We start from the raw sequence: 24,356 nt of genomic DNA, 5'->3' as shown, positions 1-24,356 counted from the left end.
ACAGTAGAGACGACTCCTGATCCGAGTGACGACTTGTATCAATATCCGAGACGTACTGCAAGGCGGAGGCGAGAATGAGAAACAACGAGAGAGTGCCAGGTGACACGAAGAGGGCCACGAAGCGACTTATACACGATCTGAGTTTACAAGAGGTTTATCCGCTCGCTTGATCGACTGTTCTTGCGTGTCTTTGTCACGAGAGAGACGGTCGACCATTCCTGAGAATAAATCCCCCGTAAACCTCGAGCTCGTATGGGCCGTTTCACCGTAACGTCGGGAAATGACCAACAGATTTGGATTGAAGATTTTTCGGCGGTGTTTGGTTTTGTTACCCAAGTTCCGAGAAATCCTTGCTCCACGAGCGATCAGATATAGAGAACAGAGTTGCACCACAGGCTCGTAATTAACGGAAACCGGCCCATTAGTCTTGGGATCCGTTAGGGTCGTCTTTACACAAGTCCGTCCATTGATCTCGGAGTTTATGATACGCCAATCGCCATTGAGCAGGTAGAAACTAAATTCTAGAAAATCCTCACCGAAGTTGTGGATAATATGTTCGTAATACGAACCAGCGATTCGAACTTAAGAGTTAGAAGAGCATCTGGGATATTTTTTTATCTTCGAACGTAATGTCCTAGAGTCGGTTCAATTTAATCTTCTTGATGGTGTTTGTTAATAACGCGAGACAGTTACGAAATCGGGCAAAAGGTTGTCGGTCAATTAACGAATCAAAAGATTCAATAACGAACCGAATGAACTTTCGGTTAATTAATTATTGCTACCTGTCAAAACGGCCGAGCGAAGTGATTTTCGTCGTTATTTAATCATTCTTGAGTTCGAACAAAATTAACTACAAAATATTGCGGGAGTGTAAAGGACAGTTAATTTCGCTTCTCTTCTCGAGTTAATAAAGTTCGCTTCTAAATTTGGCACAACCACGTTTCGTGGCGAGAACTTTCCAAAAATATATTTAAACATTTCGAACGAAAGGAAATATATTTAGAAATTTTTAACGGAAGAAAATATCTTAAAAGAAATTTGTATTTCTCATTTTATTTCACCGATATTACTCTAGTCGCCATTTATTTGATCAATTATTAGAACTAAGTTAATCTATCCCAATATTAAGCTTATGGAAATATTTTCTTCTCTCTCTTCAATTAAAACATTCGACTTGTTAGATTGTTATTCCAGCAATTTCAACGTACGGTAATATTTATTCACGTTTAGTCGGTTACCATTGTTGTTACAAGTTTACATTTTGCACGTACCGGTACAGTGTGCACACATAATTTTCCCAATAGCGAGACACAGCCGATGGCTGTTTTTAAACCTAACCTCAATTATATAGAGGAAAACGTACTAGAAGTAGTACGATTTTGTATTCAATCGACGTGAATCACAGGAATGGCAAATTCATTCGTTGTATAATTCAGTTAAGCGAGAGACATCGCTTCGTAGATCGATGCCTCGATTTCTACGGATGTCTTGAAATATCGATGAGAGGCACGAACCGAGCTTTTTAATCCATCAGTCGGTAGGATCGCCTGTCGGTTCATGGCGGATCGAATTCTTCGATTCCTTTGAGAAATATTTCAGTCCTCGATGTTCGAGGTATTAGGTCGCTCAAAGCGACGGAATATTTGATTAGCGTCTACGTTTGCGAGAATATCCACGCCACGATGTTTCCAACGGGAACTAAAATACTCCCGTTTTATGGAGATCTCTAGTGTCCCGGAACGTTCGGTTCTGTTATTCACTTTAGATCATTCTCCGTTTCGTTTCGCCTTTTCAGCCGCTCGATTGCCCACGATGGCCATACTCGCATAGATAGAATACGTGAAATCTTTTAGTAAAGATTCCAGTCGTGTAAAAGGCGATGGATATTATTGAGACAATACTTGCAAATTTTCAACTCGGTTCGTACCAAGCAACGTGACTATACCTCTTTATAACGTTGCGTTTCGTCCTCGATAATTCGTACCGAATCGTCCCTACTACCATAAGCTGATCTATCTTCGATCCAACAAATAGAACACGCGAGACCTTTTAGTCAATAGTCAATATCATCGAAACGATATTTTCAATTTTTCTCTTCACTTTGTCGCACGTGATGTGAATATCTAATCCCTCGTTAAAAGATATCTGATCATCGTTATCCCCACCGGTGTTTTTATCAGCGTTTTCAAGAGAGGACTCGTGCTGTTTGTAAAGTTGATATGTACACGTTGTGCTCTGTGAGCTTTCTTATGCTGTCCTTGCATGCCTGCGATTTTATCGTTGCACGGTTTCCCTGACAACGTTGTATGGGGGAAAGAACCACTGGAGGGGGAAACGTGCACGTGAGAGGAACCTACTGTGCGTGCATCACTCGATGACACGCGGAAGGAATGTCTAATGGACGCTATAGCAAGGACACTACGGGAGAGTTAACGGTGGGGGTAGATGGAGCGAACAAGGGACTCCTCTTGCCCCATATGTTCCAAATGTCGTCAACCGATGCGTGTACTGTACGTTGGACAGCACTGGTTTATGTTCTTCAGCTTGAGCGATCGTTGACTGGAGTGGTCAGCTAAATGCGAACTCGAAACCGACCGAACTTCAAAGCGATACGCGTATCGATACGATGGTCACTATTGCAAATTAAACATTTTTATATTTCTCATTGTACATTCGTGATACCATCCTCGATCGATCGATGACATCGTCCCGTTAAAAATAAGTACAAACACGACTATATTCGGACGATTTTGAATTTTACGGAATAAAAAATTTTTCAAAAACGATTCGTGTAACGCGCAAGGAAAAATTGTCCGAGTATGGTCGTGTTTGGACTCATTTTCGTTGGGAAAATCTCGCCAATGTGCCGAGAATAATCTCACGAAGATACAACGAGGAACACGAAAGAATATAAATTGCTTCAGTGGCTGTCATAGTGCATGTTATAAATGACTACATTTTAAAGTAGAGAAAGATTTTAACGAGTTACAAGTAATTATTTTCTCGGTAGTTTCGAGTTACCGGTACGTATATTTGTCATAACGCTTTGACAGTTGCTCATTTTGTACGGGAAATATTTATACTTATTAACGATACGATAGAAAGTAACTGCGGTAATAAATGAAGGTACCGACACAAATGTGGATATTGATAAGTGTTGTAACCGTGCTCGGTTTGTTCGATAAAGTTCTACGATAAAAGTAACTTAAAATATTGAAATATTGTTCGTCTGTGCGGTCAGTTATCTTACAATACGGAGTAATTTCTTTCGAACGTTGAGACGTAACTATTTGCGAAAGAAATAGTTAGCATTTGTATGAAATGCATAATTATTTCAAGTCATCGTAAATAAACGGATAGAATAACGTCGATAAACCGATTCGCGTTTGTCTGACCGGATTATATTTATCCAATTCACGTGGGAACAAACACCTGGAAACTCGGTGCGCGTTGAATTTTTTATACGACTAGAAATAAATTTTCCGGACGTTTTGGGGCCAGAGACGTCTATCTAACCTCGAAACCTCTCTGACGACTTTAGTTCAGATTCGTCAATCGGAATAAGAAACGGTGATATTCGCCCTGTAACTGTCAGCTCGACCAACAACTGGGGCTTTCATCTCTATTTCTGGAAGATGAAGCTCAACAACTTATTTACGATTATTGATCACTCGTGTATATCCTTCGTTTGCTCACGCGATACCCTCGCACGGAATTTCCAGCTAACAACATTTCTAGCACGGTGCCTGAATATCGTCTATCCGGGTTTATCTTTCACGTCGAGAAATTGAACGGTCCTTTTCCATACACGGATCTCCATCTTTTATCGAAAATATCTTCGCTCGAGATACTTCTTCCGTTAAGGAAGTACACAATTTTATGAATTAAAAAAACTCGATTTTCCTTTTATTTGCCCAGTCAATTGTACGTTAAGTTCCCTGCTTCTCGAGATCCTTTCCTCGAGTAACGAAAGACCATTTTCTTCGCCAATTCTTAAAAATAATATTAAACAGTAATGCACCCTGTTCGAACTTTAAACGTGTTTTTTCTAAACACTGTGTTTTGGAAAGTTTTTGGAGTTTAACAAATGCTCAATATTTTCGTTTGCAACGAGCAAACTGTTCAATTGTTCGCGCGTGAAAACGGTCGCGAGTGAATCTCTCTAGGTTGTTTTTGCACGTCGATGTTTATTCCCGTGAACTTTTCTCCGTTATTCGATTTCGTGTTCAAGAGACAGCCTGCTCGCGACTTTCGTCGAAAGCCACGTCTCGCTCTGAGAGAAAAAAAAGAAAAAAAGATTCCAGCGTAGGCCTGGAACGGCAACGTGTCCATCGATTCCCGGTGTTGTTGAACCCGCGACAAAGTGCAACGTACAACGACCATCTAATGCGCTTAGCGCATTATATTCCTGGTGTTATGAGCAAGCAACGCTTATGGCGTCGCGGTCGGTGTTGTCGGTGCCCGGAGAAATGCCAGCTCGCTTCAGAGATTGCGAACACGATTCAGAAAGGCCTTTCAAGCGCCTACCTGCGCGACGCTCGTCGGCTATGATATTAATCTGCCCTTGTAATCGGATGATCGAGCCTCGTGAACCGAGAGAACGGTACAGAATGTTGTGACACGCGAAACACGAGCAAGAAGTTCGAGCGGGCGACACACTTGTCATTGTCTACGCGATGAATTCGTAAGAGAGCCGCTGCAGGTGAATTACAGGGTAATTTCGTACGCGATTAGCTTGTCGGATGTTTCTACCCTTTTCTTTGAAAAATCGCCTCGCATCTTTTAACGGAAGTACTGCTTCTTTTTTCACTTTTATCGGCCTCGTTATCACCGACTGGAACAGTACGGTTTGGTTCTTCTCGTTCTACTGAAACGTCACTGGGAATAATGGTTTCTTTTCTTTTTTTACAGCGAGTGTCGAAGGTGAATCCGTGACACTTCGAAGGGTGTGAATAATTTTGGTTAACCGTGAGTATTTTTACTTTTACTTGTAAACATTGCAATGAAGGTAATATTTTATCCATTTCTGTTTCACGTCATTGTTCGGTTTCGTAAATTTCTCATTGGAAAAGGATCACCATCCATGCATCCGTACTGTGATATTCTCCTACAGATACCCTCGAAATGAATAATTTGACATCTGTGTTTCCAGACATCAACGCTGTTGACGGATGTAATCAGTCACTGTTTAATCTCAACGTTGGCGATAGGTCGCGCTGAAAGGATTCACAGGCTCCGAGTTCGTGCGTGTCAGCCTCGGCCATTAATCGATTAATTCTCGTCGATCGATTAATCGATTACGGGACGGGGCTAAAAATTTAATCGTCGGTATTAATCACGATCAACGTTAGTCTATTACCGAAATTAATCGCTCGCGACGACTGAGAATTAAACGGATCGTTAGTCATTTATTAAGTTCATAATTCCCGTTCGGTGACGTTGAGTAGCAAATTTCTTTTTTACCCACGCGTTTGACAAATGTAACCGTTTAAGAACACATTCCCGAACTTTGATTTCCAAATTCCGAAAAAGTGTCAAAATATTACCAAGTGCGTGCGAGATAATTCGAGCGCGAGAGTAATTTTTTATTCAGATAGGAATATCGAAATGGTGTGGTTCTTTGAATTGTATTTTTGATTTTAGATTCGTATTTTTATCGTTCGTCGAGTTATCGAGCGTTTAAGTACGCTTTCTGTTTTGTAGTTGATTTCTCGTAGAGAATTCAAACAACGACCCAATAATTCGCAAGCACTGATAACCAAGAGCCATCAGAAGTGCTTCTGGTAAGCACTTTTCGTTACCGAAACCCTCGCTACCTCCAAGAACCTTTTTCCCTGCCAGTAACAACGATCTACTGATAATTTCTCGAAACCTCGATCGTGGTGACTCTAACCGTAAATTGTAATCGGGAATTTGGTTGTAATGAAAATTTGTCGGTTGGTCTCGGGAGGGAATGTCGAATGATTTTTCGCGGCTCGGTGGTGGCGCGGATTTAGCAGAATTTATGCGGATTATCCGCGTGCTGACGCAGACGGTCGTCGTACGGATTCTCCGTCGGTTTCGTTTCCGCCCTTTTTTTCCCCCATCGATGCTGGTTCTCCTCACGCGACCTTCTCCTCGGTCTCGAACCCGTTTTCTCGATAGCGGCCGACACGGTACTCCCGGAGCGGCTCTTCTCATTCTTTTTCTCGCCTCGTTGGCCGCGAGAATGCGGGCGAACGCGATCCCCGCTCGTCCACTTTGATCCCTCCCTGCTCCCCCCGTGGTTACACGGTGGAGGGACCAGCGCGCGTTTCGGTGTTCACCGACCACCGAAGGTGAACGCACTTATTAAGAAGTCGGTAGGTGAGAGGGCTCCTCGGACACTCTCGAGTTTCGAGCGATCGGTCCGGTCAGCGAACGACCGTTATCCAAACTTCCTTCGCGGCTGCCATTCGTGTTTGCTTTAAATCTTCGACTCCGAACCGACCGTGAAACGGTCCTCGACGATTCCACGTTTCACTCGTCGATGATCGCGCGCAGACTTTTCCCACAGGAGCGTGAACGGCCAGGGAATCTATCAGCATTGGAAACTTTGGCTCAGCTTCTCTCGTTGGCTTTCCACAGGGTAGACATCGGAAGACTTTGGAAAAGTCAGAACTCGTTCGTTTTTAATCTTTCTTATTTGCTGGTCATTCGAGGGATGTTTTCGGTCCACAGATTTTTTCCACGGGCGCATAAATAGCAAGAGAATCTCTCAGCAAAAATATACTTGTGTTATCCACCGACGTTTCGTCGTGTCTCGTTTTTACCTTTAGGCAAATGTAAACGCTGCGTATGTTCCAACTTGTAATTTTTTCATTGCATACATTTTTTTCAAAGATACGTAAATATTCAAACAAAATTATCGATTGAAATACTTTGTAGTTACGCAGAACGGTAGATTACACGTTTTAGTTGCTATGTGTAATATATTAAGGAACGACTGGATGATTTTTAATACACAAGTAATTAAAGTACATATGCACCGTAACGTGTACCGTGAATATCAATCTTTGTCAATTTCTTGCATTAAAATTACCGCGGCGAAGACGAAGAAAACGGGACTTTGTATGCTCGAGGTTGCAGGTTCAAATCTCGTGCATTGAATGCCTTTCTTTTTAATGGTCCGGAATTCATTTACAACTGCAACAACCACGTGTCGGATGCTGAATCGCGGTCGTACATTAAAAGTGTAAAAACAGTTGGCATTGCGGGCACACCCATTGGTACACGGCCAAATATACTTTTGTAAAAAATGTATCTCTTGCGTGCAAGGGGATATCTTTGGGCAACGCTTTGCAAAAGTTTACGAATAACTGTTAGAAGATAATCAATCGAACGATTATTGTATAATTGTAGTCTCTTCATCGATAAAAATTATTCGATTATTGAATAATTGTAGCCTCGTAATCGATGAAAATGCTCATCGTGGATCGTTCCTTTCAATTCTTTACGTTGTACTCGAAGAGCAATGTTTTCTGATGTTGCATTATTTCTGTAGAATAATAAATCATCGGGTGGTGGGTATAACTTTTCTTATTTGCACGAAAAAGCTGGGGCTAAACTTTAACGGCACGTACATTAGTGGAAGAAACATAGTACGGTACTTGTGGCACTCTTGTGGTTTATTATAGGTTGAATAATGAATCATCAGGTGGATATAACTTTTCTTACTTGTACGCGGTATTAAAAAAAAGTTGAGGCTAACCTTTAGGAACACGTACATACACTGGGACAAATTAACACAATTAGTGGAAGAAATATAGTACGGCACTTGTGAGCACTCTAGTTGTTTTTTAATCCTGTAACTGCATCGGTCTGGAGTTGTAAATGCTCTTGCGGTGTGTTTCTTTCTTTTTTGTACTTGTGCAGTTATTATTGTTCTCGCGTGTAAAGTGCAGGTTGCGTAATCTTTGCGCTCTCGATCATCTAATCGAGTACTTAAGAACTCGTTTTCTTTACCGTGCATAGACTGGTAAATAATAATCAGTACTCTTTTTTTGTTGTAATACACATTTTCTTTTTACCGTACTGTTTATTATTTCTGTATTTATCATTTCAGGGTTCTGTTCATCCATTCCCTAACCAGTGTGTGAATTCTTATCAGTGTAATAATGATCAAAACTCAATAACCTTAGAAACACTGAAAAGAAGTGTTCGATAGAGCGAAGTGGTTCAAAATTTGACAACTGTCAAAAACTTCCGACTTCGAATAACGTTCGAAGCAATTCGAAAGTTACCTTGCATACAGTTTCGTTTGTGAAAAATGGCAAAGTGTCGAAATTTTAATTATCGCGAAAGGATGAAATTCGATCTCACGTACGATAAGGGTCCCTCTCGTCTATGGCTCTGAATGAACACAAAAAGGTGATGGGGTACAATATATACTTTTATACGCTAGAAACACTATTTGAAACGATTCGTGGAGTCTCGAGTCTATCGCTAAGTATAATTTCAGCGAAAGTCGAGTCATCGAATTCGTAAGTAATGTCCAATTAGTTCGAATGCCCAATTGGTTCGATGGTATCTATTCCCTATTCGATGGTCAATTCGGCTTAAAATTAGGAGAAGATTACTCACTGGAATGTCGGGACGCTGCGTCACTGCTTTCGCGCAAACCTGCAACAATCGCTATGGAAGGTATCCCAGAAAACTGTAATATCGTGATTTCTATTTTTTAATTTTTATTGATACTGTCCAGCTGTGATGTCGATTCATCTCCGATTCGAACAAATGTTCCCTCTAATTTCGCTAGGATATTACAAGCGGTTGAATACTCGCGAGAAAGTGTGCACGACGCAAAGTATAATTTACGAAGACCAAGATAACCGGAACCGGAACATCGCTAATTTCGTGACGTCGCGTTACAGCGAATAAATTCGAGCTTATCGGAGTGCACCGTAGAAAATTATCGCGTATTTTTGCTGGATTTTCGAGATAGCGAGGGAAATATATATATGTGTATATATATATATAAATCGCGTCGAGGATTTTTACGAATAGAGAAATTTTCGAATCTTTCCCGTCGCTGAAACACCGCGGAAAAACCAGACACCATTTATTATTCGATTGTTCGTCGAACACGAGCGCCGTGTTTCGAGGTCGTGGACAACAAGGATGTACAAAATGTTGCAAATAAATCTAGGAGAAACAACCAAACTTTATCTTTCTCTCTCTCTCTCTCTCTCTCTCTCTCTCTCTCTCTCTCTTAGTTACGCTTACGTACGAAAATATTAGTGAATGTTTGAAGAAAAAGGAATTGATTATTAATACATGTATATACACACTCTGAGAAGCTTAAAATAAAAAGCTGAAAACGGCCCGGGAATTGTGACCCTGAAATCGATAACTGTAACCGAGGTCCAATATATTATGTATCGTTGTCAAGAATCGACCCCTAAATCTTACACCCTGCACACTTATTCGTTAAGTCGTTTATCCAGTAGAAAAAAAATAGAATAGTAGGCACATTAAGGTCTTAATTGCTCACTCGACACTTTTGCTGTCACTGAACACCTTGCTGCATAATAAATAGTACACGTATACTGTCGAACGACGATAAATTGTAATTTCAAGTTAGTACGAACAAGCTGAGTGGAAGCAGAGAAGGGCAAAATTTTAATCTACACGAATGTTTAGAGCAACGTGTAAAAGATGAAATATTATTGTCCACAGTTAATCGAAAACAGAAAGAGAGGAATTCTAATTAAACGACGAAATGATATTTCGATTCGAACGAACGGTCATCCGAAAACGATTGTTCGATCCGACGAACGTTAGGAACATGCCATTGTTCAGGTATTATATTTCTTCCTTGTTTACCATTCGAATAAAATTGTACCCATCTTTGTGTAGGAGGACGAGATCGGTGCGCTAAATGCTCTAGTGTATTAATGACAATAAAAGCGTTAAGTGTTTCATCGCGAATTGTTCATGATTCAGCTGAACGCAACGAAACCGATTCTTCGTATAATATATTAGGTTGCTGTGAAAATTCTTTTATCAATTTAATCGAAATTTTCTCGCTTCTTCGATCTGGTTCAGTTTCGTTTTGCATACACTTGTCGTATTGTATACAGTAATAAATATTATCGCGTTGACGTTAAAACAACGATTATCGTTACACCAATATCGTTAACAACGAGCGAATAACAGGACAGTGAAGTAAGGGGACAAAGAGAATTGATAAGTCGTTCTCGTACGAGCTAATGAAAATGCCTCGGTCTCGGCTTCCTTTGTACTCCGCGGACGTCTGCAACGGGCCTCTCTTAGAAGTTGTACGATTCTTGTCTCTGGTGAAAAAAATCGATGGGCAGAACTTACGCAGCAACCTGATACAATCTTCGTACGTGTAGTAGCACTTTACTCGCAGTCAGACTATTCGTTCAGTAAAATCGCGAAGCTTTTTCCTCGGCACACAATAGGCTCTAACGAGAGTCACTCACACACGTATCAGTTCACGCAACACTCATCTGTCAGGCCGTGTTCCAACTCGTACCAATCAGACGTTGGTCGAACGATCATCAGCGAAAGAGATCTACTTCTGATCGAGCTTCGAACAGTGAAACGTCAGGTTTCAACAGGTTGTCAAGAATGCGTACCGATATTGCGGTCACTCGAACTATCCACGAAAAATCTATACGCAAAGACACAATACTCCCGAATGGGGGTAGCGATCGGTCGAATTGCACAAGTTGGAACGCGGTCTGTCGTATTAACTAGGAAACAACGACTGTATTTTTTTGAAACTCCGATCGTTGCTTTAACCGAAAGGATCTCCGACCAAGGAACGTTTCGCTCGCGTTACCGGCCGATGGTGTACGTTACGGGTCGTTCCAGCGCGTTGGAATGCACTGGCAGGGTATCGAAAGGCCGGGGAAGATCTAACTGGGATAGTAGAATATCTGCTCGACCTTGGAAACGTCTAGCGTATCGATTCCAATAGTTCGACAAGGGCCCGATAGTCAAGGGGATAGAGGTCTACGTGTCTGTGTAGCTCCGTGACGTGTCGGTATCACATTTGTATATTTGCATCGGCAAGAACATCGCTGTCCGTACATCGCACTCGAGTCTGTCTCGAGGATTGCTCTGTATCCCTTTCACCAAGTACGAGTGCGGTACGTGCGTATCGAGTGCAATGCTATCGATTCGCGAGCACATGGTTCGATCGGTAATCGGGTGGATCAGGTTCCAAAAGAATACAGCGATCGTATGTGGCCAAACGCTATACAAGCCACCGTAAACGCAGGTACATTTGGTAGTCACAGTGAGTCTTAACATCGGGTATTAACAACGATGACGGACTGTCCATCGAGTCCGAGTGAGCCAGTCGACGCTTTGGAACACGGCCAGTCACTTCCTGAACACACCACCGGTCTTGAGGAGCCACTCACCTGTAGCTCGGTTACAAGCCTCCTTGGTCTCGATCATCTCCTGCCTCTTGGTCGTCCCCTTCGTCGTCGCGGTGGTGCTCGTCGGCGTCGATAGGTCCGGCAGGCCAGTGGCGATCACCTTTAAGACGATGTCCGGGTCGTTGGTAGCCGGGAGGATCGTCGTCGCGGTCGTGATCGTCGCGGTGGTGGTGGCGGCGCCAGTCGTAGCGTGAGCGATGTTCCTTGAATCGAGAACGTCTCCAGGTCGTTCGGAGGTTGGCAACCCTCGCCCCGAGTCCGCCATCGAGCTGCGCTGCTGTTCCTGGAGCAAGCAGGCGCTCGACAGCAGGTCCCATTGCCGCAGTTTCTCTCGGTCGAGCTCGAACGCCGCGGACGTCGTACCCGACATCTGCGTCTCCGAGATCAAGCGAACCGGGGGAAGGTTGCCCTCCTCTAAAAAATGATTCGTGTCCTCGGCCGTCGCTTTCCTGTAAGCCTCGTTCTGGGCGTCCCATACGTAACCACCGGCGTGTATCCGGTCCATGGAAAGGCTCTCGTAGGTCAGATCGTCGACCGTTTGTTCTTCGCTCTCGTGATCTTTGTTCGGTCTGCGTTTCACACGAGGCCTCTCCGACGATTCCTCCGAACAATTGTCCCTTCTCAGGATCACGCTGTCGTTCACGTAAGTCGCTCCGCGTGTGATTTTGTTGCGTCCTTTCGCGTCCGTCCCGGAGGATCCCTGTGGCCTCGGAGGACTGTCCAGATTGTCCAACGACCTGGCGTTCCTCAGACTTACTCTACGGAGACTTTCCCTCCAAAGAGAGTCCTGTTCCCAGGGATCCTCGGAGCTAAAGTTATTACCGGACGTCGAGACGTTACCGGCGCTTACGTTCTGGGGAACTTCCTCCACCTGTGTAGGCTGAACGGTCGCCACGCGATTGCTTCGATTTCTCTGCTCCACCAGATTCTGAAGACCTACGTCGTCCAGGAGCCCCTCCAACGATCGCGATCTACGATGCGAGGTTTGCGCTACGTGTATCAGCTCGAAGGCCTCCCGTAGGCTGGACTGACCGCTGGATTTGTCTCGAAGTCCATGGGGGTAAAGGTTCCTGGTGTTGATCTCCGCGGAGGAGATGTCCGGCAACGGATCCGTAGACTTCACCCTCCTGAGAGTATCCGCTTCGTAGAAGTTCTTCTTGTCGACGAGATCGACTTTGTTGTCGCCCAATAGTTGGCAGGTTGTCTTCCTGAGTTCGGCAGCTATGCGTCTAGCTTCGTCGATGTCCTCCACTTGTATCTGCCTGGGCAACTGCCTCGCGATAGGGTTCACTATACGACCTATGTCGTTCCTCTTGTTCAGAGCCGAGGCGTCGTCCCTCTGATTGTTCAATTGGGGCAATCTGGAGGTGTGGCCGATCGGTTTCGCCGATTCGGTGTCCACGGCGTTCACGCTGGCCTGGAGGTCCGAATAGTAGTACGGAGCGCCCGATTGCTCGCTCTGCGAACGCATCTCGATCGGTAAGTAGGACTGAGGCGCTGGATTCGTTTTAACGGTCGACGTCGAAGTCGGATAGTGGCTGGAATCTTGGCTGGACGACGATCTGTGATTAGATATCATGGAGTACCGAGCGGAATCCTGACTGGCCGATCTGGAGTGGCTCTGGAACCGTTGATCGGAGTAAGGACTCGCGTTTCGCAGTACGTTCGCGACCAGACTGTTCCCGTGATTGCCCAAAGAGATCGAGCCCGTGGGAGAGTGCATGGACGATTGCGCACTGGCGGGTCTCTGGCAAGCCATGGAGGTGGAAATTGAAGCTGCTCCCGACGCGAGAGAGTAACTGGACTCCCTGCTGTGAGAAGAGGTGAGCAAATTGTTCTGCGATGTTCTTCGAAACCTGTGAACACCGTCTCGAGTTTGCTCGTTGTCGGATCGAATGGCCGGCGAGCTTCTCAACGGAGAGAAGCTCGTGATGTTCTCGTAATGGGCGTCACCGGTGAACGACTGCGAGTGTTGATGAGAGGGAGGGATGTCGCAGACTCTCATAGACGGCAGGCTGCTCGCCGATCCCATCTTGTTCGCTGCACCGTAACGCAACGACTGTTCCAAGTTACCCAGGTTCGCTTGCCTCGAGAGATTGTGACAGGTGGTTTTCTGAAGTTTGTCTACCACCATCATGTTTTCGTTGAAACCGTAAATGCTATTGTAACTGAGATCTTTCGCGTACAGATCCACGTTGAAGGCATCGCGTGCCTGCAATTCCTCCAAGTACTGATCCAGATCGATGCTGGCTCCGTCGAAACGACTCCCGAGGGATTCCAGCTCGTCCAAGCTGTCCAGGACTTCACAGACCTCGCTAACTGGCCTCGTTTTCAGTTGCCTGTGCCTGGCTTCCTCCTCGGGTGTCCTCAGGTCCACCGAATCGCTCCCGGACGCGCTCTCCAAGGAAATCCGACTGTCCCTGAACGTGGAACTGATCGTGGCGTCCGAGAACCTGGACGGAGGCCTGTGAGTCTCGATCTGACCCATCGGCTTGTTCCACGACTTCGGGGAATCCCTGTTCGAGCTATTGCTCTTCATTACCGCTACCTGAGGCGACACCTTCTTGATTTCCAACGACTCCTGCATGTCCAGGGAATCCAAGTCGTCCAAAGGCGGCGGGGAGGTCGGAATCGGAGGCGGTGACACTAGCTCGCTGTCGGACGAGTCGTGCAGCTCCGCGATCATGGTTCGACTGGCGCCTAAGTAGTAAGACGCAGGTCGGAAAGTGTCCGACAAACTGAATCTCGGATGTCGTGGGGCGTCGATCGAGTCAAGATCCTTCGAGGACTCGTCGTCCGCGTCCGAGCTGTCGGATTTCAGAGCCGCCAAGATGTCCGGCAAGTCTGTCCTCGAGTGCATCGAGTCCTCGTGCAGAGTTCTCTTCTTCAAGGACATTTTCCCGGTGTCCTTCTCGTCTTTTTCCGACAGTTGGCTCACCTCCATGTAAACGGGCTCCATTTTGCTATCGGATACGCAAACGAACTCGTAATGAGGCGTGTCCAGAGTCGAGTAATCACCCGAATCGTGCTTCCTGCCGTCCTCGTTGGGTGCAAGAAGGGAATGCGTCATTCCGTTCTGAGCCATCTCCACGTACGAGCACTCCTCGTGTTCCAAATTGGCGAACAGGCTTTCCATCATCTTTGGATTCGGTCGATCGTCGCAGTTCGGGTCCAATATGGCTTTTCTAGGGGACATGGGAAGGTAGTGTTCCTCCGGATTGATGTCCTCCTGCTTGACGGTGGGGCTCGTGGTGCCGCTCTCACCGGAATACTGATCCCCGTGGGTCAACAACGATTCCGTGACGCTCAACCTGGTGCAGCTGGGATTCGATACAATATCGAGATCCTCGGTAGGGGTAGCGTGGTCGCTCACGCTCTCCCTGGACGATGGTCTTTTCTTGCGTCTGAACGAAACGTCTGCTTTTTTCTTCACCGTGTCTGTGTACACTTTGCTCTCGTTGATAGGCTCGGGTACAAGTTGATCCACCCTGGTGTCCCTCTCCGCGTCCTCGTTTCTATCGCGTTGATCGAGATCGCTACCCGTGTCGTAAAGCAGTGCTTCCGAATCGCTGAACACCCCGCGATGCTTCACCTCTTGACGTCTGCCGTACTCCTGCCTCTGAATCTGTTGAGACTTTCTTTCGAAATCCGCCAGGAGATCCTTCACCGATTTGTTGCTGTCGGTGGACGCCTGCTTGGCATGGCCAATTTTAACGTCCCTGTATTTGGTGTCCTGTGAATCGGATTCGCCCAACGCGAAATTACGAATCACCGACGACGTCTTTTTCGACGAGTCCAGCCTGGATACGTGTGCCTCGGTTGCCTGAAGCGGTGACACCTTCAGGGGTTCCTGCATAGCGAGGACCTCTTTGACAGGACTGGATCCGTCGATGCTCTGTTCGAAGGATCTTATCCTGGACTGTACGAGATTCATGATCTCCGATTTACCGGGCGACCTCTCCTCGTTCCTGAACTCCGTTTCCTCCTTGGGCTTGATGTACTGGTAAGAAAACTCTCTGATGACTTTGCTCTCGTCGATGTTCGAGTCCCACTCGTCTCTTTCCTTTTTCCCGGTCCATTGTACGTTCTTCTGATTCGGCCAGGTGTCCGCCGGGTAACCAATGGACGAGTTCGAACTGTTCACGGGTTGTTCGACGCCGTAGACGGTGGAACTCTTGAGTATTCCAGACGGTTTCTTCTTGAACTTGTCCTCGTCGAACGAAGTGTCCGGATCTTGATCGTTGTTCCTGATCGCGGATCTCTCGTCGGTCAGGTAAGACGGAGAACGATCGGTTCTCATGGTCGATGGGAAGCTGACTTCCTCGTAGCCTGCGTCAGGGGGTATACCACCCATAATGGGCACCACCGAAGCTGTGGGGCTCGTTTTGCGGTCGTTCGAAGATCGAGGAGCGTTATGATTCTGGCGGCCGGTTGCGGGGACGGCATCTTGGACCGGTATCCCCGAGGAACGATTGTCTCCGAGTTGCCGGGGGCTCCTTCCTGCATGCGAGGGGGGTCTGCGCGTGCGCTTCCTCCGGACATCTCCCAGCTCTGATTCGTCCGTTACAAAACAAACACACGAGGACGTTCGTTACTCACGAATGAGATTAATGACAACCCAACCCTTTCGATGCAATTCCAAGCCGGGGTTACCAAGCTGGGATCAATTTCGATCGTTGCGAGAATAATTCTAGGTCTAAGGGAAGCTAACGTTGTTAGGCTTGCTCTCTTTCGCGATCGATTCGACAAGCGGTTACTTTGCGATACATTACGTTCGTTAAGCGTTACCGTAACTCGGACGGACAATTTACTTGAAAAGTATGCTCCGGATGCTCCGATTCGCCGGATAGCCGAGAGTTAAAGATACTTCTGAACACCGAACCAATCCCGCAACGATCCAAGGAATCGACCCATCGTGTTCTCGGTCACTCGGTAGCGGAGACACGTATTTGCGAGCTGGAAGGTAAATGGCGGCCGCAGCTGAACGCCTCTACGATAGTGTTAGTGATAATCCTCGGCATGCCATGCTGACCCACATTTCGCAAAGTAATACGGCTCTAGTACGAGTGGTTAGGTCGTAACGGACGGTTCGACAGTTAAATTCCAAAGGTGTTAATTCGTTCCCATTCACCAGTCAGCCCAGACCCGACAGCAGCAAAGAGAAGGAGCCCCCACGGAGAAAACGTTTGCAGATTTCGCTCTCTTATCTTACATATACATATATATATATATATATTTTTTTTGCTTTGTACTTTTTCATTTTCCATTCACCTTCTCAAAGATCCTGGCTATCTACAAACTTCGTCTCTGTCCCTCGACGTGGGGCGTTTCGGCGATAGAAAGAAAAAAAAAAAATACAACAGCTAGAGATACAGAGAGGAGGAGAGCACAGAGACGAGGAAACTCGATACACTCGTAGCGACGTCCGCTCGTTCTCGGTCACGAACCACGTCGGCACCGGTACGCTAGAAGAACGTACGTGTTTCCTTTTCTTTTCATCGACTCGTGTGTTCGTGTTAGTTCCAAGGAGTTCACGAATTGATCGCACGTTGGTTACGGTTTCGGGTGGGGGGTGGGGGGTGGGGCTAGTTTGCGTTGCACACAGATTAATCGAACTCTCGAATTCAAATCGTAATAAAAGACATTTTATTCAAGAAAAAAAGAAGAAAGTCATCAGTTCTTGGGAAAACGTGTATATGATAATATTATTTGCTCGTGTCATGCGCAATCAGCGTCACGCTCGTTCGCGTGCCAAGTCTCTTTGGTAACGTGTCTCTAACGAGATACTGTCTCTCTCGACGTGCAACACCATACAGAAGCATATATTCTCTTTTCCAACTCGCCGACGTATACAGTTGACCGTGTTAGAGCAGTTATACGTGTGTTAGGGTTTACTATCGTTCTTTTAGTACAGTCCAGCTATCTATCTACTTTGGAGCTCTTTTAACTCGCAGCCGCGGCGCGTTCGTGGGACCTGTTCGCTGATGCATCGCCGAATGCTAGTACAGGGTGAAACATTTAATTAAAAGTGTTTAAAAATCTACTTGGAGCCAAGTTAAAGTGTTCGAGGAGCTCAGACGTCAATGACTCTGGTGAAAATTTTGTTCCCAACACCGTGTTCGCTCCTTTCAATGGTTCAATATTCATTTATACAGTTTTCTCGTGTATTCACAACTAAGGGAAGTATTTAATCGTTTAAACGGTTCACCCTGTACATAAAAATAGTACTTATATCGGCAATTAATAGCGTGAATGGCATTTCGTGTTACATTATTTATTCATCAAATTCATTTTTTTGTACTTTTGTTCATCGATCGAAGACATACCAAAAGTCTCGAAAATGCATCCTTATCATCGATAAATATGAAACTGCTTTTCTCCTACAGGGTGTTTTACTTATCTCAACTGTCTTAATATCTCGGTAGCTTTTAAGAGTACAAAAGGCATTCGATAAATATTTTCTCAAGACAATATCTTTCGCAAGATATGAAGGTCGCTAACATTTCTACAACCTACGAGTGATCTTCGATGTAAAACTAATAGATACTTCTAAAAAAGGAACGATTTACGACCTATTAATTTCCCTACAATTTATCAAACGTATCTTTCCATCATCCATACTAATACAATAAAAAAAAATTCCATCGTAGACAAAGCTAACGTCAATGACATTGAAAAGTCACTTCTCGCGCTCTTAATAGCAACGAAGTGATCGAAGTAACCGAGACAGTTAAAACACTCTGTAAAATTGTTACATAGATCAAAGTTGCGCTCTGGGAGCGAACGAACGATTGCAGAATCTTTCTCCAAAATTTCGACCATTGGATCGAAGACAGTAATCCCTATTGGCAGTGTTTCTTAGCGTTTACCGGAAGATTCTCTGATCAGGAACGACCTATCGCAACAGCAGGGTCCCACGAAAGGCACGCGTTCGGTGAAGCCACAACTCAGATAATAAGTTCAGGCGAGGTGTCCCTACCTTCGTCGTCGCTGGAGTAGCTGTTGTATCGCGAAACATTGGCGACTGTCCGGCGGCCATCGGTGCTCTTGCTACGTGCATGGGGACGATGACCACTGTCCTCTCTTCGTCTCGAATGACGACCCTCCGCCACGGATGCTTCGTGCGCAGCCAGCTCCAGAAGCGCCTGTTGCTTGTAATAACTCGACAGCTCGTTCTGAGCTCTCCCCCTGTTTGCAGAACCGGATGGCTTCCGGGTTAGCGGGGACTGCAGCATTCGCTGCTTCCATTCCAGCAGCCGCTTCATCGACTCCTCGCGCTGGAATAGATCGGACACTGTAGAATACGTTTAAACGAATAGGAGGCTACGTTTGTCCCTTCGGGATAGGTATCAATGATTTGCAAAGAGATATCTTTCTTCTTTGTTATTGTTTCTTTCGCGTTTTGTAGATTTACGTGAAGGTGATTGGGTAGAGTACAGGGTGTCCCGATTGTCACCGGTCGATTCGAATTTCGCGCTGTTTTTAAAACGTCTCATTGATTAATCCGAAATTTGACATAAGTGGTCTAGATAGATGGGGAATTAATTGTGGAGAAGTACACGGTGGAAGAATTTGTGGAAATTGTTTAGGCGAGTTACGAAGAATTGCGATCTTTGACGCTATTGATTCGGGAACTTTGTAATCGTTTCTCTAGAAATTGTATGTCAAGTAGCACTGTGAATAAAGAAAATTGTTGCGTATAGGGCTCGAAAAATCTACGACAGGTTGAAGTTTTAAATAAAAAAAAAAATATCAAGATTGATTAAACCGTTTGAGTTTTATTCAAAAAGTAAATCGACCGGTGACGATTGGGACACACTGTATATGATTTTACAGGCTATTCAAAAATATTGAATGCTTTTTGATTTTCTTTACGAATTATTCGAGAGGGTGAAACACCCCTTCAGAGTTGTGTCTACGATTAATTTTGAACTATTCCCCGAATCGAGAAATGTTTTAGACGAAAGTTCCTACATTGAAATGTAGAACGGTACTAGGAGAGAAAAATTTCAGTTGCAACAATTTCCGAAAAATGTTCAAGTCTAGATGAATGCCTATGTTGCGATGCAGAGGCGTATACAGCGAATAAGTATTCATACGATGTGCACTGTAACGAGTTTTCACGTTTCGAGCACTTTTAAATTACATTTTGCGAGGCACGACGTTTCAAACAATTTTTCTACAACCGTGAATCGATGGATACTGTTCAAAAACCAGGTTGGATATTTTTATTCATCCACATTCTACTTAATAAGAATAATACAGAAATTGTAAACATTTTTGCAATAACTTTACGCCGAATATTAATCTTTTCATTGTCGATTAAATTGTAAAACTATTGTTTTGGGAATTTTTTAAACTATCGCATTCAGTGTTCCAAAAAGTTACAATGCAAGTTTTGGCGTTGAAGAAAATGATACTTTTTCGATAAATTTTTTTTATCAAAAAATTGTACCTAGTCGAAACAAAAAGAAACATTCCACGTTTAATTATCAAGCGAGGAGAAAGTACTAAAGGAATCCCGTGTTGCAAACAAACCGTTTCCTCGTAAAATATTGTCAAAGTTTCAGCCAATTAGCACTTTTTTTTTTATTCTCTCGTTACCGTATACAGAAAGTGTACAGTAGTGAGAGACAAAGTAAAGGAAGAGCTTTACTTCTAGTAGTTATTCCGTGCAATTTAATTGGTCGGAAGTTAAGCAATTTCTTATACGAAAGAGGTTCGAGCAGGAGTAAGAAAAGTTCAAATATTCTTTACGAGTGAAACGTTAACTTAAATCGGTTTTCAAAATTTGCGTTAAATTTCGAAAATTGGCCGTTACTAGATTCAAAGGTTCGATCTGAAAAAGAAAAAGAATCTAAATAACCTTGAAATATCTTTAACATTCCATCCACAGATACTTCTCGACAAAAGTATCCCTTTTTAAAATTGGCCATCGATCCACTTTTAAAAATTATTAAGCAAGATTTTCATTCGTTCGTTTCGAGATAAATTCACTTATAGACCAAAACGAGTGTTTCCGTTCGTGTATATGTTTCTCGCGAATAATCGAGGAAATTTCACCGGTAAGTGGAAGGTCGATCGAAGAAGATCGAATGAGTGATCAAAATAACGAGCGATTAATTCTCAAAGTGTTCGAAGATCGGTTCGGGAGTGCTCGAAGTTGTTCGAATTCGATGCACACGCGAGAGACACAAGGAAGTCGTAAAACCACGCGCGATGTTTCATCTTCGAAGAAGTACGGTGTCGTTACAACGATGACGTCGATCGAACGGATCGTAGTGAAAGCAGAATTACGGAACGCCGCGCGGTCGACGTGACCGAAATGCAGGTACACAGGTTGCAACCTGACGTGAGTCATCACCATTGCTCGTGCAGCCGACCGATTGTTTCGTCCAACGAACGAGGTGCAGTATTACCACGAGGTGACCGAGGAGACAATTTATGAGTCATTTTCTTTCAAATTACCGACATTGTGGATCGGTAACGCGTCACCGAGACGATCCTACCGATCTGGATTCGCGTAAATTCCAAACTTTGTTCTCCGAACGGTCGACGAATTGGAACGAAGGACGAAATTAAGCCTTCTCGTAACGTAACAAACACAAAGTGTCTCTGAACTCGATTCCACATACCAAGCTTCGAACGTAATGGTCGGAACTATAATCCCTGGTAGGGATTAGCACCACAGAAGACTGTGTCTAACTTTTCTTTGCAAAGTACTCAGTGGTTGTGCACCCTGGTCACGACTTCTTGGGTAAATTAACATTTTAACACGAGTTCTGCGCTCTTCCTGTTTGAACGTATCGTCCACACTTCAATTAAGAAAGGTATTAAATGCTTCGAGTTTTTAATCAGTCGCGGGTTGCTTTTAGATACTTTTATTGGTACACGTAACCACTGTAGAAACATCGTAGATTTCGTTCAACACTGTGATCGACCGATTAGAGAAAACTAGGAACGAGAAGAAAAACTGCGATTGTGGAAAGAACGATATTAAACTGTATGTAAAATATTTCGTTAAAATGTAATAAATTAAAGAAATTGAATTTTTCTTATCGAATACTGAGGACTGCTCGTATGTGGGTTAGTCGTATGTTTGCAAAGATAGTAATAGAGTTACGGTATTTAAAAATGAAACGAAAAAATATTTGTATAAAAATAAATTCGGTCCGTGACCAGTGACCACCGTGGTATTCGATCCGTTAGATAGAAATCGTGCCGATAGAAAAGAAGTAGGACCAACCTGCTGGATCTTGCGTTCACCGTCCCGTGAGTCTTGCTCGGATGATCGTTCCCCGTAATCGTCATCATCCGGGTCGAGGGCTGCCGGATGCCTGGTCCTCGGTAGTCGAGCGGACGCCGACCTGCAGAACTGTTGCTGTTCGTTCCATCGTCTGGTGGCAGGATGAGGAGCGTGACACGGCTGGGCCACGTGAGTCCCCTGGCTCGAATGACTGCTCGGTCTGCCCCACCCCATCGACGACTCGTAGTCCCGTGGAATTCTTCGCGGCATCGTTCCGTCCTCTATGTGAGTCAACATTTCCCGGCTGCTCGTCTCGTAACTCTTCTCGCGCAAGGACCGCCTCAGCTTCGCCTCGTTGCTGTTCATCCTGACCGAACGGACAAATTCCAGCCGTCTTGTACCCTCGAATATAATCTCACGCTCGGAATTAACGCGTCTAGCCTCTCGAACGGACACCGACTCGCACCGGATGGCACTCGACAATGTTCCGTGGACTCGTGGATGATTATTTGCGAAACAAGCGAGCGAAAAGGTGTCGAGGATAACGAGGATCCGGACAAACCTAGCGCATGCGGCTACAGGGAACGACAACGACGATGAACGATGTTCTTCGCGCGAGAGAAATCTGTCTTTTGGATTTACACGAACACTACTGTTCCGGTAGCAATGTTATTGGTGGTTGGATATTGATAGTTACAAAATTCTGATCGTTAAGTTTGAAATTCTATCTAGATGTGTTTTCTCCGACTGTTCAGTACGATCGTCCTCTCGCTTCAGATTTTTAGTTAATTCGTCGTTTTGATAGATGGAATGTAGTTTGATTTCGAATCGTCCTTGCTAATCATTACGTATGTAACAACTTTACGTAAGCAGAGATTCAGGGATTTACGAGTAATTAAGGCTCTACGGTCGTGTGTTATCTGGTAACCGACTTCTAGTTGGAATCGCCGGCAACCTCGTCTGGAATCCGAGAACCCAACTTCGATGCTTCTATTACGGTATCAGTATGTCCTTTGAATTCTGATAAAGCTGTACTGTTGGCAAACCTTCGAAATATCGATACAGAGACACGACTCGTAGGTGATACCCTCGGCTATTGATCGCGGGGAGAAAACCAGAGGACGATCGGATTACTGGATCAGGATTTCGAGTACAATTTTTCATTTTGAATACGACTACTCTAGTCACTTAAACCGTCCAAGTCACCGAGGAATTTTTTCTTCTTTCGTTTAATATTCGAAACGTCAGTCTGTAGTTCGTAGTTAAATTTTGAAGCGATTAATCGGTAAAATTTCTTAAAAATCTTCAGTTACCACTTTTAGAAACTTTAGCGATTGGATACAGATTCGATTTATTTTCGCACGGTTAGAAAAAGCGAATAAGGCGAAAGAGTCGGATCCTCGTTTTGGAAATTATCTTGTTCCGAATTAATACTTCTCAACTATTTTTTTCTTTACATAGGGTATAAAAATTTCGGAATCGTCGAAAGTAGTTTCTATCGCATGATCTTCGCGATTCATTTCCAATATATTTCCCTAAAAGTTTCCTTCGGTCTCGATCCAATACGAGGAGTCAACTTTTGTATCGCCCTGTAGAAGCAAGCTTCCTTCGAAGAATATTTCTTACGATTGCACCGGATGTCCTGGATCGGACAATTCGGTACCCTTAAATATTTGAAAGGAGATCCAACCCACCGCAGCGAGTACAGCCAAGCGGGAACACGACGAAGAAAACTCCGCGAAATGTCATGGAATTTGCATATTATGATTTCTCGGTGCGGTATCTAGTAGCTGTACAGGTCGAGCGACTTAGTGCTTAGTTTCACGATCCGTTCACGGATGTATAAATAACGAAGAAATGGTTTCTTTTCTTTTTTCGCGTAACTTTGGAAAAATTAGATCGAATTCGTGCGGCAGAGGGTTAAGCAAGCGGAATAAGAGGTTGGAGAGAGGAGGAATGACTCACTCGGTATGCCTATGAAGCGATTGATGCGACACTACGTGCTGCTGATGAACGTGTTCACGCTGTCCTCTCCTCAGCCCGGAGCAAGAAGCCTCTGGCAATGTTGCTATTCTAGTTTCGTCACCTCTGTCGCGGATCCCCGTTACTTTCGACGGCATTGTCGCACGCGAAAGTGATTGGTTCCTTTGTTGCTGGTGATGCTGAGGTGTCTGGTGAAGATAAACTGCAGACTGCCGCATCTGTGCCGCGTATCTGATCGCAACATATCGTAAACAACATTGATCTCTGACAGAACTATACACTCGGAACAACATCGAACGAAAGGAACAATATTTTCCATCGAAATAATCGTGATATCGCTTCGAAGTAATTTTCGCGTGGCTGGAAATACTGATTGATATTAAACAAACATTGAAGTCAGGTGGAGGAGGGGCATATTCGAGGATTTTGTTTCGTATTATTACACGATTCGTTCGAAAATATTACAAAGTATCAGGTCGTTCGGAAAGTGATTTCCTTTTCCAAAATGTTATATAACCCAATATTATATACATAGAGTAATTTTTACACTCGGATTCGAGTAATCTACGCTCGATTCCGTAGAACGTGCACCGAAACCGGATTCAAGGAACACGGTCGAGACCTTATCGATCTCAGTTCGAGATAAACATCTCTGTCCCGTTTTCGAGCGAACCGAGAGAGAGGCAATTTTGTCC

At 44.6% G+C, this 24,356-nt stretch overlaps 1 protein-coding gene across 8 annotated transcripts in view; it reads right to left on the bottom strand.

Annotated features, from left to right (window-relative positions):
- The window catches only part of LOC143152868 (uncharacterized), a 329,127-nt gene that overhangs the window by 82,885 nt on the left and 221,886 nt on the right, over window positions 1–24,356 (bottom strand). For all 8 annotated transcript variants that reach the window (XR_012993664.1, XM_076323451.1, XM_076323450.1 and 5 more), the window contains 4 exons: window positions 23,644–23,892; window positions 21,679–22,045; window positions 18,412–18,709; window positions 11,415–15,983 (listed from right to left, as the gene is read on the bottom strand). Coding sequence is in view for 7 of the 8 variants with exons in the window: in XM_076323451.1 (XP_076179566.1) it covers window positions 11,415–15,983; window positions 18,412–18,709; window positions 21,679–22,045; window positions 23,644–23,892 (5,483 nt within the window). In the remaining variant the exon portion in view is untranslated. The remainder of the gene's footprint in view (window positions 1–11,414; window positions 15,984–18,411; window positions 18,710–21,678; window positions 22,046–23,643; window positions 23,893–24,356) is intronic.

Source organism: Ptiloglossa arizonensis, chromosome 11 (assembly GCF_051014685.1).
Source record: "Ptiloglossa arizonensis isolate GNS036 chromosome 11, iyPtiAriz1_principal, whole genome shotgun sequence".
Lineage (NCBI taxonomy): Eukaryota > Metazoa > Arthropoda > Insecta > Hymenoptera > Colletidae > Ptiloglossa > Ptiloglossa arizonensis.
The sequence above is the reverse complement of the archived record's forward strand: the minus strand, read 5'-3'. Positions and strand labels throughout refer to the sequence as shown.